The sequence below is a fragment of the Zonotrichia albicollis genome, chromosome 2 (assembly GCF_047830755.1).
Source record: "Zonotrichia albicollis isolate bZonAlb1 chromosome 2, bZonAlb1.hap1, whole genome shotgun sequence".
NCBI lineage: Eukaryota > Metazoa > Chordata > Aves > Passeriformes > Passerellidae > Zonotrichia > Zonotrichia albicollis.
This window is the reverse complement of record NC_133820.1, coordinates 10,678,472-10,695,874: the sequence shown is the minus strand read 5'-3', so window position 1 is coordinate 10,695,874 and position 17,403 is coordinate 10,678,472. Positions and strand designations below refer to the sequence as shown.

General features: G+C 40.1%; 1 protein-coding gene across 1 annotated transcript in view; it reads left to right on the top strand.

Annotated features, from left to right (window-relative positions):
* The window catches only part of SAMSN1 (SAM domain, SH3 domain and nuclear localization signals 1), an 83,040-nt gene that overhangs the window by 28,805 nt on the left and 36,832 nt on the right, over nucleotides 1–17,403 (top strand). Inside the window, exons 8-9 of the mRNA XM_026794861.2 lie at nucleotides 1,160–1,283; nucleotides 2,518–2,894. Of these exons, the coding sequence (XP_026650662.2) occupies nucleotides 1,160–1,283; nucleotides 2,518–2,894 (501 nt within the window). The remainder of the gene's footprint in view (nucleotides 1–1,159; nucleotides 1,284–2,517; nucleotides 2,895–17,403) is intronic.

Here is a 17,403-nt window from a genome sequence, read left to right as displayed (position 1 = left end):
GGAAAGAAATCTACAAACAGGTGAAGGACAGAAAAAGCACAGGAGAACATTTGGTGCTGATGAGCTGATGTCCACACTGTGCTCACATCCTCTCTGTTGGATGGACACCAACCAGAAGCTGGAGGTCATCAGCTGAACTCCTGGGAAGTGTCTTTTGTTTTAATTTTATCTGTAATAAGTTGAGGTTGTGGCACTTGGAGACCAAAGTGCAGCTTTCAAGGATAGCTGTGAAATTCACTGCAAAGCTAAGGCACTAATGAAGCCATGACTTACAGGGGACACCGGAGAGATGAAATGGTGTCAACTCTCTGGCTTCCTGCTCTGCTCCTGAGGTGGATTCCCAGTTCACAGAACACTGCACATCTCATGAAATATAGCTTGCTGCTGAGAAGGAGGGAGTCTAAAGCCAAGTGCTGTCCACTGTGGGAATTTTGCATTATTGTGATTAAAGAAGGACAACTCCTAGGGTCCTATCCTTTAGGGAAGCAGTCAGCATAGGCTCCATCAGCATCAGTGTGATTTATATCACCCATGAGGGCAGCCCTGAAAGGAATATCTAGACACATAATAAAAACAGCAACAACGATAACAATAATATTAATAATAATATTAACAATAATACTAACAATAATATCAATAATAATATTAACAACAATATTATTAATAATATTAATATCCCTAAAAATAATTATATTCTTAATAATTTAGATAACTGAGATTATTTTAGCACAACAGTGCCTGAAAGAATAAAGCAGTTTCAGATTTTTTGGGCTGTGTACATTATTTCACTTGGCCCTGTTCTGAATACAAGGAGGACCAAGTGAAATAAAATATATATTTATTTCACTAGGTCCTGCTTGTATTCAGTAATGCTCAGGTATTCAAGAAAAGTAATATGTAAACAACAATATGAACACTGGCCTAAGCTTGATGTTTCTTGTCAGTTGCCTTTCACCTTTTTTTTACCTATTAGTCTGAAGCAAGGGAAAGCCTAACTTTCAAAGCATTGTGTCAATGATCAGTTCTTTAAATCCAACAGTTTGTCGTTCTCAGGATAAACACCATGTTACCCTTAGGTTTTACTTTCACAGTTTGAATGATTTTAATGTCTTTCTTGTTTTGTTTTGGGGTTTTTTTGTTTCTTTTTCTTTTTTGGCAGGGTACAGAACCAGACAATAAAGCTGAGTCCAGGGGAACATTAAAAAGATTGCAGAAATTGGTCCGAACAAAGAAAACAAGCACACAGAGCTTGGAGGATGTCAAGCACGTTCTGGTTCCCCTCAGTAAGTACAGCATCACATCAGCATTCTTCCCAACATTTGGCAAATGACACTGGATTGAACATGACTGTAAACAACCCTGTCCTGGACTGTCATTCACCACCCACAATATTCAACCCCCAAGTGAGATGTTACTGTGATACCACTCCAGCTCTGACTTCCCCAGAGTGTGAAAACCTGTTTCCTGTCACTCTAGCTGGAGTTTTGTAACAGTGGATCTCACAAGTGGGGATTTTAGGTAAATAGAGTTGTATAACAGCAGGGTCTCCATGCTGGGCACACTTTGGGTTTTCTAGTTTTGTATCACATTTCGGGTCAGAAAGGCAAAATTCACAAGTGGGAAGATAATTTCCAGTGCTAATCCATGAGTCAGTAGTGTCTGCAAATGCAGGAAGGTCTGAGGTATGATAAGCAAGTCAGTCTCTCATCATACCTGAGTGCCCAGGGCTATAATAAACAGAAATTCTGAATTCTGGCCTCAGCTGATTTTCTGGAGTCTCCTATGGATCTCTGGTCTGGCTGTGCAACAGTTCTTCCTTTGAACTTGTTTTGCCAACATTGTTTTAACAGCACATGCATTGGTTGTACAATGCACTTGTTTATATGATTATTTATAGTTCAGTATTAGCAAAATGAGTTTAAACTCTGTTGAGCTACTGCTCCAGCCAAATCATACTTGGGCTGAAATACATGAGGAAATAGGGATTTTTGTAACACAACATATATACAAGGAGTGGAAGAGCAATTGTCCAGAAAGCTTCCTGAACTTTTCCAGCTCAACTCATGCTGTCTGAAGCTATCAGCAATATGACATTCAGTTAGCAAATTTTCATGGGCAGAACTAATAAAATTTTCCACACCTTTGAGGGAACAAGATGAATATAGCAAATGGAGAATAAATCTCACTTTTGGCTCTGATGCCTGACCTGGTAAAAAATCCTTTCCGTCTCCCTAATTATCATAATTATTTAGTTTTGGTTTTGTTAGGGGTTTGTTTGTTTGTGGTTTGGTTTTGGTGGTTTGTTTTTTTTTTATGCATGTGTGGGTTCTGTTTATTTTTGGTTTGTTTTGTTTTGGGTTTTTTTTGTGGGAGTTTTTTTGTTGTTAATTTCCTTAAATGGAATCCTTGACTTCTTCATTATATAGAGTGAAAGACAGCTATTAAGTTAAAAACTAAAATTGTGCTATTTTCTTTATGAATTGCATAATACTATAACAAGTATTTGCCTTTTTAAAGATACCTTAGAAGATACTTATCTCTCCGAAGAGGATGAAGAAGCATTAACTTCTTGCATGAAGCTGACAAAGCCTCAGGAAAAGAAGACATGGAAAGATAACACAAGAAGGAAAGAAGAGCCTGAGACCAGGACAGATTTTATTTCTGCATCTCTGGGCCGCTCATACACTTCCAGACTTAATAACTTAGGAACTATTTCAATTCATTCTGAAACAGAATTTCACTTGTGGAGTGACTGGAAGCCGTTTCCTGACAACCAGCTCTGTCCTTGTGACTTTTTAATTTCAAAAATAGAGGAATGGGAAAACTGTACTTGCTCTTCTCATCAGCCACATCTTACATATTCCCTAACAGATATGGATCTACAGTACTCCTGGGTAAGTGGAAGTGGTTTCTTTTGTGCTGATATGCATAAAAATTGGAAACTTTTTGCTCTGATTCAGCATTAAAGAGATACTGTCATCTTCCATGTGGTTATGAAATGCTATAAACCAAATTTAGATTTCAGGTAAATGGATGTGAATGCATTGTTCAGGCTAACACCAGGGCTTCCTATAGCCCTGGGTAATTCATTTTTAACCATGCAGGCATCAGCAGCTTAGAGATGGAAGGCTCTAGGCTATTCTGTTTCTCATCAGCACACTCATGATTTTTTGGTTTTTTCATCTGTACTATACTCATCTTTCCAGTCTTAGAAAACTTTCTGGAAGTCTGGGCTAAGTCAATAAGAGACAATGGAGCCAATGGACTTGGAGCAGGCTCCTAGAGGTCACTGCAGTGCTAGTAAAGGACACTAGAGTTATTTAGGTAAATGTCAGAGGTTGCAGAGGTATCTGTATTTCTATCTTCTTGGTCAGCTTAGCTGGTGAAGCCTATTTTTGCAATTACCCATGTGGCAGAAAGAAGATTCTAGAGACAGAAACAAAGAAGCAGAGTTTAACCTTGTTCTGAAATTATCTTCCTGGACAGATCTCTCGAGGAGGTTTTTGTGGTTTAATTGCAAGCTTGTTTTAAAAGGGATATTCAAAACTAGAAGAGCAAAACCAAGAGAAACTCTTTTTGGTGAGATATACAAAATACAGGCATTACAACAAGGATTTTCTCCCTCTCCTCACTGGGCACATCAGATCTTCTGGCACTCTAGATTGCAGTGAGCACATGCAGGGTGACTGGTACAATGAAATACATCAGGGAAGCAGTAAAAAGCAGCCACTTTTCCCTTTCTGCCTGTTCCCTCTACAGTGCTCCAGGGACAGAGCTGTCTCACTGTGGAATAGGACCATCTCCCAGGAAAGTACAGCCGAGCCACAGGAGGTGAGACACCTGCAGAAACCTGAGCCAGCCGAGTGCTCAAATGTAGGGCTGAGCAACCGCAGCCTGAGATCAGAGAGTGTCCTGCTGAGAGCAGCACGATCTCAGAGTGCCCATACAGCACTAGAGGGGTAATAGATGGGGGTCTGCACAGCAGCCATATTTCTGAATTCATTGAGGAGGTAATTCAGTTCCTTTCCAATGACACAGTGGCTGACATACCAGGCAGGACCTGAAATGTGGGATTTATCTAGCTGTAGATTTTCCTGGGATTTGACACAGAAAAGAGTCTGAAACTTTGAATGGTGGATAATTAGAAAAAGAAAGGAAGGAAACTACCCTAAAAAAAGCTGAGGGAGATGCATCAAAGAAACCCTGGACAGCCTCAGCCCTGCCCACTCCCAGGGAGAGCTCCTGCAGCCAGATCTGTGGGACAGAGAGTTGGCAGAAATGGGCTGAGAGTTGTGAACAAAGGCTGTGGTCTGTCAGAGGAGTGCCCCTGCATGCCAGGAAACAGGGGTGTCTGCAGAAAGTGAATTGTGTCAGGGATGCTGGCCTCCATCTTCTGCCTGGCTCCTTTATGCAAGCAGCTGTCAGCATCCTAAGCAAAGGCTCAAGTCCCAGGTAAAAACAGTAATAGAGATGTTGGTCAGATTCATGAGGACATAAGTGTCAATTCAAATAATTTTATTTCAGTTTGTCACAAACAGGCTGTTAATGTTCCCTACCCTGGTGAGATTTGTCCTACCCATGTTACTATTAAGTGCCAGCAAGGGGTTTAGTGCTTTTTTTTTCCTGAGTTGTTTATTTTGCCATCTGCCTTCCTGACGGGCTCTCTGACTTTAATGTATCTCTGTGGGCTTAGTGCCTTTAGATTTAGGTTACAGCCAATGGCAAGACATCTCATTCTTTGCATCTGCATTCTACCAACTAGCTCAGTTGAAGATTACAAAGGCTGGATTTTCAGTTTTGCTGTCTAAGGATCAAAAAGCGGACGCTGGTGGTTTTGCTATGAGAGGATCAGACGGGGGGGGGGTGCAGATGTTCTTTCTGATGTTGATTTACTTATTAGAGTAAAAGTAATATATTCCATAATACTCTTCCCTATTCTGTGAGAAGGAAGGTATGGTTGCATTTTCTTGGCTTGGTAACTCTGTTGTGTCTGCTGCAGCAAGTTGTGGAGGAATTAGCTAGATATGAACTATCAAAATGCTTTTGAGACTAAAGTGGTAGATGCAAGACAAAGGTCCAAGACTCTGCTATTCCATCAGCAAACTGCTGCTGATCTGGCTTGAGGGACAGACAAATATCTAGATCAGACAAATATTATCCAGACATAGCAATGCACACAAAGCTGATCAGGCCTGGCCTTTATTAAAGCTTGCATGGCAGACAGTGAATTAAGCAGTGCTCTCCTGTAATCACAAAGAAAAACCTGGATCTCTCCATGACAGATTGCTGTTTAGAGAGACAAAATATGAATAATCCTAACTCCCTTCCTCCAATTTCTTCCCTCGATACCTTTCTTCCCTTGACTCCTTCCTTTCTTCTGCCCCAGCACTTTTCACAGCTTCCCTTATGATGCTTCATATTGCCAGTTTTTATCACCTAAACCAGTAAAAATGCTGACAGAGGTCATCTAGGCAAGGACTGTGAGAACATACTCCAAAAACCATATCCATCTTCAGCTCCATCAGGCTCCTCCTGCCACTCTTCTCCAGCCTCCCCCATTTAATCCCTCAGTAACCACCTGCATTAGCTGGACAGCCTCTGGCACAGGGATATTGCTGACCACCCACATTTCACCCATCCTGCCATGGTGCACCCATTAGATTCTTTGTGCAGAGTTAACTTAACCACTGGTCTTTTATATTTTTATATATATATATATATATGTATTTTATCATTCAGCTTTTTAAAATATAATTAGTGGCTGGCCAAAATTTTGCTAGGGGCAACATAAAGCATTGCTTTTTTTGGTGTGTCAAGCTTGTCATGGGAAATTATTTTTACTGGTATTCTTTCCAGAGGACATGTAATTTATAAATACTTCTTCCTTAGAAAGTGGAAGAGTGTATTTTAAGAAATACAATGTACTTGAGGGAGAAAAAAAAAGAAAAATATTCTTGCATGCTTGGATAAAGTAACTACTATGCTGCATATTTTTCTATTATCACAAAGAATATTAGGACTATCTGGGCTGATGTTTGTAATGTTATGAATCAGCTTAAAAGCAGGCAGAGAGGCAGAGGATAGAATAAAAGATTGTCCAGACACCACTTTAACAACCACTTGACCCTAATGGGAAAGGTTATTGGATTTTTATACTTCTTTTTATTCCTCAGGCTTAGCCCTGCAGAAAACAGTTAAGCTGTCTGTCTCAGACTAGTTTTTTCTCCTTTTTTTTGTGTTTACTAAAAGCTGCCCTTCTGTCATTTGTATGCTAAGATACCCAGTACCCCAGCAAAGTAGTATACTTAGAAATGCCATGTCCGTATGACTTTTATAGAAGCTCTTTCAGCCTTCTGTTGCTTTTTCTCAATCTGTGCAATTGCATAAGACTTTTGCAACCTCATGAGGCAGGAAAAATCCACAGTCAGAAGGCTGTAAACTACAGGAGCTTGCTGGGCTTCAATGGACCTGAAAGGCACAGTGAGGTCACAGTGAGGTCCTCTTCACAAAAGGGTTCCCAGACTATCCTGGACAGCCTGGGACAAAGAGAAGAAAAGCAGATAAATCCTTTTCTCTGTCACTGGCTGAGCCATCCACTCTCCCAATACCTGTGAAATATGGAAGATGCATTTGTAGAATCACACAGGCCCTACAGGAAAAGGAGGGGAGACAACATCCTCTGTTGGAGACAAATCAGCAGAGAGTTACTGGAAGTGGGTTTCTCTTCTTCACACCTCTTAGCAGCATGGTTAAGTTTTACAGAAAAGGGATTTAGTCATTGATACCATAAGAATATTTTTTTGGTGTAACCTGTGTTTGGCATTCGGTGAGAATGAAGTACAAGGGACATTCCCCAAGACTAAAAACACCTGGCATTTTGATGAGGAGACAGAAAAAAATCTCAAGGTACTGAAGATACATTTTCTCTCCCATTTGCAGGTTAAGAGCAGATTAGAAATCTTCAAAAGGTTGGTTTCTATCTGATATGAATGTGTTGCATTGTGGTGGAATGAACAATAAGTTTGGGGAAACTGCAAAAGACTTTATGCCAATTTCTGTGTTCATTCTCTCCATGTTCCTCTCAGGAAAGTGTTGTATGTTATCGGGATAATGTTTGCCCTGCTGTTACTGGCCATGGTTCTCTGCCATTTCAGTGACATTGTCGCTGTCACTTTTCTCCTGGTCTGGCTGCTTCCTAGTCAGACAAGCCATTTCCCAGCATCTCCCTTTCACCCCTAGGAGACATGGCTACTTTGACACTCATTTTTTTGATGAAGACACACTCTAATTGTCAATCCTGGTTTGCACATTTCCTTACTCCAGCTTTTACTGACACATTGTGCATAGGTTCTGGCCACTGGTTGCCCCATCACAGCCTTGCTTCCGTGCTGTGGCTGCTCTTACCCTGCCCTCTGCACCTCCTCTGATCATTTTGGTTCTCAAAACCGTGCTGAATATTGCCTGGAGGTTTATGCAGGTGTGGGGTACTGTGATTCCAGGGACTGATCTCCGCTCCCTGGACTGGTAGAGTGGGGAGGAAGGGTGCAGACAGCTGGTAATGAACAAACAGGGCACAGCGCTCTTCTCTAGCAAAATGTGCTCCAAAGCTCAGTTGTATTTGCACTGCCCAGAGAATTGCTGTGGGAAGATTTCTGCTCCATTTCAGCCAGCAGTTTCTCCTGCACACCAGAATGCTGTGGGCTTTAATGGACTTTCTGACTGCTCAATTTTCTTAAGCAATTTGACTGTTTTCTGCAGTTTTTCCTTTCTTCAGCTAATGTCTTTCTGTTGAGAGACACCTGAACATGCCTTAGAAGAGCTTTCTAAATAGCATTTTAAATCCTCATTTGGCACAAATATAGCACTAAAAAGAATGCCTGGAAATCCCCAAATTGCTCTTCTGAGACACCAATTTTCAGCTGCTCTGGTCACTCTGGCTGCTTTACTGTCAGTAATAAGTGGTCCTTTTAAAAGCTGTGGCTCTTGTTCCTATTTCAGTGACAAGGTAGGAAGCCAGATCCTCACCAAATATAAATATATTTTCTATGGGTGTTAGAGTGTCCTGCCCAGCTGTAGCCAAGCTGAGGCCCAAAGTTTTTGCCCAGACAAGAGATAAAGGGAAGCTGGAAAGAGGCAATGAACAAAACCAATCAAGACCATGATAGGCATGTTCAGGTGACGAGCTGTGGCTAAGACATGAAAACAGGATTTGTTTTCTAAGATATGAAACTGTCCCCAGCTGCTTCTCTTTCATCTTGTCATATCTTCATTTGCAAGACCCTCAAGAGGTTTCCTGTTGCTTTTTATAACATTCTGGCTAATTTCAGTGATCTCCCCACTGTTCCACCAGCTCAGCCCTTCTCCCTCTGCATTCAGCACCTCTCTTGCAAGGTAAAGAGACACCTAGAAACACCCCCAGACTGCAGACATGAGATATATCGGAACTGATAGACAAAAAGGAACAGTGCTACAAAGGAACTCCTCTTCTCCCCAGTTCCAGAACTTTGTGAAAACTTATTTTGAATTTTAAGATTTGTGAGCAGGTAGGGATTGTGATTTATGCAAGTCTATTGTAGTAAAGTGCTGGTGAGATTTGAATGGCTTTGTTTTTTAAACTGATGAAAAGACTAGAGCCACAGGTAAAGTTTCAGTGTTTATTTTTCCTGGAAATGTGAAGAAAAATATGGATTCAGAAAAAAAGCTACATAAATACTAGTGAACTTAGGAGCACTTATTTTCTTAATGCTTTGGAATCTATAGAGTTTTACTTTTTCTACTTTCGCAAGAACTTTCTTCAAGAAACAGTTACAGCAACAAGTTGGTAAACATTGCAGGGCCTGCTTCAGTTAAATACAAAAAGTGAGAGAAAATCACCTCTTAAAGTGCAAGGTTTCTCACAGGCTTTGTTCTGGGAAGACAGCAAACTGGGAGGGTGTCCAGCCTCTCTAAAGATGCACCATTGCATCGTGCTGATAGCAAATATCTGTCAGCACCATTCCACTTCCTACAGTGATTTTTGCTATTTCTTGCATAGGAATGTGAAAATTTTGGTGTCCTCATCTGTATGTCTTTGACCATGCAGTCTTAAAGCAGGTTTAAAAAAATGTGAAAAATCTGATGCTGTTATTCTTCACTATGGTAACTCTTGCCCTATTTTTTATTTTTAATACATGACTAGAATTTTCATAGCTATATAGGGAATGATATCATACTTTCCATTAATCTTAAAGGCATATATACCTAACTCTACCAAAAAGCTTCCCAAACTTTTTCTGCCACAAACTTCTGGGCTGTTTTGTGAAGTTGGATTGCTAGTACTTGCTAGTAAATATGAGGCAGAATGATAATGAAGTGGATTTATTTGCACTAAAAGATAGTTTAGAGTACCACAACATTTTTAATATTGTTGCAGATAACTGCAGAAGAGTATTATTATTCACCTCAGCAGATTTCATGGGTTTGCTTCTGACATAGCTGCCTGGTCCTGCAGAGCTACAGCTAGAGAGAGAAATGAAAGATTTTGGATTACTGTCATGAATGTAGTACAAAAGGCAATGTGATCATTGAAATTGCAGGGAAAACTGTGCATTTCCCAGACTTATTCTTTGTAAATGGCATATGACTTCTCAATAGAAAGAGTGCTACCTGCTTCATGAAACATGATAAAGAGTCAAAATATAATTAAGCTAAGTGAAGTTGTTGGTAACAAGCTGTCTAGTAAAAAGATGACTTCCTGCTAGCCTACTTTAGAATTGCCAAAATGATGCACTTTTGCATGCTGAAGGAAATAGATTGCATTGCTTGTCTGCTGCTTTATTTACCTAGGCTGTGACAATATCATCCTTATGTGGATCTGCTATCAGTCCAGTATAAAGGACATTCTTCTTGTTGTTTCTTATTTTTAGAAAAGATGCTTTTAAGGCTATAATTTCTTCCCATACAACATACAAAGAAAAAAAAGAAAAAGAAAAAAAAAAGAAAAATACACATTACTTCACTTGGTCAGTGCTCCTGCGGAATGAATCAGCTACTCCAGGCTGTGTTTTCATGCTGTGTTGTGCTAATGTATTAGCTCCTGGTGCTGGCAGGGATATCTTGACCAATGAAACCATCAGGCAACTTTTACGGTTTTTACAGTGCAGTTTATCTCCTCACACAAAGTAATGCAGTTTTACTTCTGTGTAAATTCACTTTTGAAACATAAATATTTTCTAGATCTCATGTTTGTTGAGTTGGTGACAAACTTCCCATTTGTAGCCAAAACATTTAATCCTCACTGTGCTTGCAGTAGCTCAGTGTGTTCATCTTCATGCAGGAGAAGGAGCAAAGTTAGCTTCAGATTTCCTCAGAATCCCTGATGAAACTAAAATGAAAGTGCTAATTAGGTAAGGATTTTGAGGCTTTGGTAAGGAAGCCACGGCTGAAGATGACTCAAGGATCCTCACTGACCTTAAGTTACAGGAATAGCTAAGTGGTGGCTGGCAGTGCACCCACAGCCTGATGCTCCTTGTCTTCTCTTGCTGACTCAAATGGCTCTTCTTTTGGGGACATCAATTTTCTGGAAGCTCTGAGATGGCTCAGAACCTGGTTGTGTTTTCTTGCTTCTTTTGTGAGTTAAGATTAGGCTTGTTATTCTCTTTGGTAAGTCACTTTTGTATAATTTAAAATAATTTAATTATAAGGCTTTCACAAATCAGAAGAAATTAGTTCTGTTTACATCTCCCTCACACAGAAGTGAAGGGAAAGCCACATGATATCAGTGCTCAGCAATGGCACAAATGGAAGAGTGAGGATTTTCAATGCCAGAAAGGTTTCCCAGGGCTTCAGCATTATTATAATGAATGTGTTTTAAAGCCCTTTAAAAGAAGCCCTTCTGTTGTGACATTCTCCAAAAGCAGGGCATGTCTTGCATAATTCCAAACTTTTTTTTAGAAACTGAAATTTTAATGTGAAAACTGTGTGTTCATCCAGCTTGGAAAAAATACTTGTGGGTGAAATGAACAAGAATAGGACCTGAAAAATAAGACTGGAAATGAAACAAGGAACACAGAGTGGACACACCTGTAATTCTGCTATTTAAATACTCTCAGATATATGGACAGATCATTGGAAGACAAAGATCAGGGCTTTTCAGAAAAAAATGGACAGTGGTTTGTATCTGAGTGTTCACTTTTATTTTGAAAGGAATTCACCTCTGGTAATGAAATTTCTGGACCGTTTTTCTGCAGACATTTAATTGATTGCAGAAGTTCACCTTCCCTAATACATAAGGAAAGCAAATTGGAAACTTGAGCATAACATAATTCTTGCTGGAAGTGCTTACACTCCAATACATCTGAAAAAATCTGGCTGAATAATTTTTGCAGAAGAACCAAATTAATTAGGTTAAATGACGTGAAACTTTTTGTTCACTTCTACTTACAACTTACCTTTGATAGCATAGCACAAGAAATGATGACAAACAGTGTGTGGGAAGTAGGAAAATCAGGAGTTCAGATAGTTTAAGATCATGAGACAGAAACTTTTGCAGCTATATTGAGAGTTTCTATATTTAGTTCTAGATTGTGTAAGTGTTTTAATACCTAGATTTCCTGCTTCACATTTATGCTTCAACATAATTCCCCTAAGAATTATGGCAGGATAGTATTCAGATTTTCCAGTGTGAAAGACTGAAATCAAACTCCCCAAACTTTGCTTGCATCTCTATTTGCTCAAATTTTCTGCACACCTAACCTCAGGGTCACGCCCTGAGAATTACATGCAGTCAATGATCAATTGCAAAGTAAATAACTTTTAACACAATTTCTTAGTGCTCCCCTGAACTAGAAAGCCAAAATAAATTCTTACTCCACTTCCTTATAGCAGCATAGGTTATTTAAACCAATGAATCATGACCCAGTGATTAAGGATGTAGATAATGCAGATTCAACTCCCTGCACTGCTACAGACCTCTTGTGTGAAATTAGACAAATCTCTTCACTTGTCTGCCTCAGGCTTCATTTGCAAAATGGGGATGGTGTGTTCCTGAACACATCAATTGGTTGTGCATAAGCAAGGATACATATTCCACCCCGTGCCCCAGAAAGGCAGCAGTTCAAACACTTTATTTGCAGGGCCTGGCACTGTCATTCAGATTCATAGCTTGCACTAAATTAGACACATTCAGTAGAGAAAATGTGGTAAATGCTACAGCTGTCTTATTAAAACCGCACCATGAAACACACACGTGTAGGGATGAGAATCGGGTATCACAGATAGTAATGATTCTGCCCTTCCTTGGCTTCAAAAGTTTGTTTTCTTCCTCTAATGGGTTTGGATGTGTATTGTACATAAAGGTACTGATTTTTAGGGGTTTAGGTATTATTTCTACCTCTAGGGGTGTCTGAAACCAAAGATATTTCAAAGGTTCTTGTGAACTTTCTCCTCACAAACCAGGGGAGCATAATATCAATGTTTCTCTCTACCAGTTTATAGTAAAAATGCCCCCAAAAACTTCTAAACTAGAAGGCCTAAATCCAGCTTTCAGAGTTTCCTCCTGGAGTGAAGATCCCCTCCAGTTTGCTGTCTGTAGCTCAGTAGAACATTTAGCAGATTATGGAGCTGTTTGCAGGAAAGGTTTTTCTGTCTTTTCATCAGTTTCTACTTTCTGTGGCAGCATTAAGGCAAAGGAAACAGAAACCATGCAAAATAATACCTGTAATAGAAGAAAAAAGTAGTACATAAATGAGAATAGATGGTAAAAGAAGGTTCTCTGGAGAAAAGGTATGCAAAGTGAGACAAAAGCTGTGGGAAGTGAGAGGCGAAGGAGTTGGATAATGGAAAAAGGTAAAGATTGATGGAAGGAATATGGAAGAAAAAGGAGAAGTTTGTGAAGAGGCAAAGCATTACTCTCTTTCTACAAAGCACAGCTTTGGAGACAGCTTTCCATTTCCATTCCCTTGTCTCCCCAAAGACTAGTTACTGACACATAAGTAATTACCTTAAACATACTGAGCACTGTGACTGTCCCTGTGAGTGCCTTTAGCCTACAGCCTGAGATAAAGCAAGTTATCTAAAACACTTAATGAAATAAATTTATGTGCCTGTGCTTCAATTCATCTGGTTGATGGGCTAAGAGCAAGCCCCCACCCTGCTAGAGAGGCTCAGCTGACCTGGGGCAGCTTAGAGAGTTGTGACCATGCAGCCACAGCCTGAAGCATCCCATGAAATCCTGAGAGGGGCAAGAGGAGCAGTGGCCATGACCAGCACAGGGTGCAGCAATCACCTTGCCAGTCCTCAGTGCCAAAATCCAGCAGGAAAAGCATCTCCTCTCCTTTGTCAGGGAGCCCAGCATGGCTGTATCTTTTCCACCCTCCCTCACTCCTGCCTTGGAGCAAGCAGCTGAGGGATCCAGGTAACCTCCTACACCTGCCAGACCAGCACAGAGCATGAGCCAGGCTGCCCTACACTGAGGTTCACACCTGGAAGTAAGAGAAAATCAGCTCTCAAGTCTCATTCCCAGTTGTGTGATTTGGCAGGTCTGCTGATGGAACTATTCTGACCCACATCTTGCTGGATTTTGAAGGTATTGCCCTTAATGTTAGCACCTGAATTAAGATTTGCTATAGAAGCCCACAGCTCAGGTACAGAGCATTGATAGGAGAGGAGGGAAAGGATGATGAAGGTTGCAGATGATCACTTTCTCACAATGATGAAAACTCTTTGTGTCTCTGCTGGCTATCAGTCAGGTATCATATCATTTAAATAGGTAGAAATAGATTTTTAAAACTAATTACAAATAAAACTCTCTTGTCACTCTCTGTCACTTCCAAATTATGATTTTCACTCACTTTAAACCATGTTCAAGGAGAAAGGGAGAACAACATTTTCCTCTAGAATCAGTATGAAACCCAAGCCCTGTAATGGATGTGCAGTGTGCTGTGTTATTCCTTTTCCTGTTAGCCTTGGCATAGCAGTCCTTACAATGTGATGGCACAGCAATGCGACACTCTGACACCAGTGAAGAAATTCAGCAGGAGATGTTTACTGGGAAAAGATGGTTTCAACTGAAGAGTGTTCTGACAGCAGGCTGGCATTAGAGTTAATCAGAATTTACTTCTGTTGATCTTGATTCTAATCAGCGATAGGCTGGCAGACGTCATGTACATACCTTGAAAAAATCCCCTGCTGCACTGTCAGTGCTCCTGTGTTAAGCTGGTCTTCTAAATACTAAATGAAGCATGTCATGTTTTGTGTATGAGATTAAAACAGAGAGCCTAAATTTATTTTTATATCAGTTTCCTCTATTGAAAATCTCATATCTGAGCTTTTTAAACAGATGTGCAACCATCACTATTTATGTGTAAATGCATTTCTGGGAGGCTGAGCTTCAGCTGGATGACTATAAGGCAGGTCATCCAAACCTGCAAATTCCACGGGATAAAATGCCCTTGTAGCTGATTAGTAATCACAGCATTCATCAACAGAATCCACTGAGATGTTCTAGGTATGAGCACTGCAGTGTATTTTAGCATTGATTTTAACATTCACTCTGAAACACTGTGGTGCTCCCCTGCACGTCTGAACTCACAGCAGCAGCATCCTGCCCGTTGCTTTGTGCTGTTCATCACAAACTGGAAAGTGCTCTCTGCTTGCAGAGCACAGGAATTGTAGAGGAAAACCACCAGTGACGCACATTGCTGCAGCAGAGTTTACACAGATGTTTGATAAATCTGTGGCTTCTGCTTTACCACACATCAACCTTGCTGACTTCTGTTTTCTCAATATGAACACCTAGAAGGAATAGACACAAGTTTGGCTCTTACTCTTCAAGCTAATAAGAAAGGGATTTGTTCAATAGGTGAAAGCCAATCTCCTTGAGAATCCTTATGTCACAGCAGTATAGATTTTTATTAGTGTTAGGGCTAACCTGACATAGTGTAGGTATGACTGATCTGTTCATCTACTGCTAATGCAAGGGAATGTGTTGGGATCAAAGCTTGAGATAAGTTCCTGGTACTTCAATTTCCCTTCAGGCCAGGTGGTGTTGGGAACATGCCAAGGACACAGTCTGAGGGCCTGGCAATGAGACACTTTTTCTTACTCACAGAGCATCAGCCACTCTTTTGGACCTCTTTAAACTCTGGGAGTGGTGCTCTATAGCATGTCCCTGCCATAATTCTTCATGACTCCATTGACCTAAAAGGCAAAGGGTTTGCATAAAAGAAGGAAGAATCACAGTAACATTTTTTTAAGAAAGAGAAGGAAGCCCAGTAGTCTGGGAGGCCAAAATCCCGTTTCCTGGGACCTGGCATGATTAGGGTATTGCTGCTGTTCTGCACCCTGGTGTGGTTGCTCAAATAAGCTTTGATTCCCACTCTTAATAGTGGGAATGCCTTTTCATTTTATGTATGTCATTAAAAATTCACCCAGTGTAAACAATTTACCAAAAATTAAGTTTTAGAAGCAAAAATTTTTGGTTTTGAAGCAAAAATTAAGTTTTTGAATTTGGGCGTTAGTTATTCCCTTGGCTGCATGGCCAGGTTTCATAAGTATTATATTTCGTATGGGATAGGAGTCTTCTTGATTAAGAGTTAACGCAGCCACAAATCAAAACTGTAAGCTTAAAATATTCTTTAATCATGTCCTGTCTCTCTAAGACTCTGAGGTTCTGAAGCTTCTCCTTTTTCTATTCCTGATGAGAAAAGCACATGGGAGCCTATTCAATAGGAAATCGTGTGCCTTATTGTGTGAAGTCCCCAAATATTTGGGACCAATTTTCAATACTAAGTTCTGGATGAGGAGCATGTGGGAGTCTCAAAGATGGGACTTTAGGCATCCAGTTCCATTCCCCAGCAATCCAGTGGAAAATCACAGCCTCGATCTTTGGCATTAAAATTGAAGTGAGTATCTTGTTTAAATACTTACAGCCCAGCCCTCAACCTCTGTCTTCTTTCATGGTTTATCAGTGCAGAGAGGGCTTGATTTCATTTTTCACACTTTTTCCTTTTAGTTTCTGAAGAGTCTTTGCTGTGGTAGTTTATGGAGAGAGCTCTGCTGAGGATTAGCAGTGACTGTAGCTGTGGCTGGCTCAAAAGACCAGGAGAGGGAAGTATCTAGCTAAATTCTGGCCCATAATTAATACATTTGAGGAAATTGTGTTCTGCTCACGAACATTCCTTGAGGAAATAAAGATTAAATTTGTTGAGTAAATTATTCACTGCAAATTATTCACTCAGCTTCACTTGCTATTCTGAGATTCCTGCAATATCTAAGTGAGTTAGATGGCACAGGGAGATGCACGGCCATAAAATCACAGGCTGAAGGCAGGATTCCTTTCTTGTTCAGAATGTATCTTCTTTTAATTAAAAGAAACAGACTAAGGGTGTTGTATTGCGCTAAATAGTTTATTTAGTTCTTGTCTGCATAAGACACTCTGGGCTTGCTTACTATTACTTGTTTCCTATTAGGGAAAGCAATGTAGAGCCCCAAGGTATCTTTGAGCCTCCAGTTAAACTTGGGCCAGTTTTGTCTGATGGACAATGAAAAACGAGTTGCTAACAGAGAGAAAGTCTCATTTCATTTGCTTTTTGACAGGTGGCCAGAGTGCTAAACCCTTCAACCTACTTCACGCCCTACTTTCTGGTTTTATCAGAATAATCAAGTATTGAAAGGACGAGTTTACTCTTGCAGTTTAGTGTGGAAGTGATCTCTCCTCTCAGGGAAGGTAACTGGATGGAGCCCCTGGGGGAATGTGATACCATGTGGGAGGGAGGCACATAAAGCTCTTGAACATCCAGGACCATTCATCATGGTCCATTCATTAAAAGTGAGTAATGATAATAATAAGCTGTAAAGGATGTTGCCTTTTATAAATATAATGACAGTGAGAATCATTCTCATGGGGTCATCTTAATTATTTTTAAGTGGATAGCCTTTCTGCCTGTAAGACTTTGCAGATAAAAGAGTGACATTGCCTGGTTGTTTCAGGATAGAGGAGTCAGTCCAAGCCCCATAAAAATTACCTGAAAAACTCCTATTGATTTCACTGGGATTTGGATCAGATTCAAAGTCCAGCAAGGAAATTGAATAAGTTACAGGCAATCATGTCAAAGAGAATACTAAATATAAGAATTTTTCTTTAACTATTACACAGGTACTCATTCCCCTTTGAAAAATTAGCTTCAAATACAGAGGATATAAGCACAAAGCTTATTATTAATTTTTAATTCAGAAGAGCTCCTTTTGAAACCTAATGGTTAACTAATTTAAATGAGCTTAATGTTATATATGTTTGATTTTCTTCCCTTTGTTACTTTTTAAAACTGGTGGGTCAACCTTCCAAGGGCAAGAACATAATCAGGTCAGCCTTCAAGCTGCTATAATTTTTCTGATATGTGGATGAGGAAAGGAAATAGATATGGG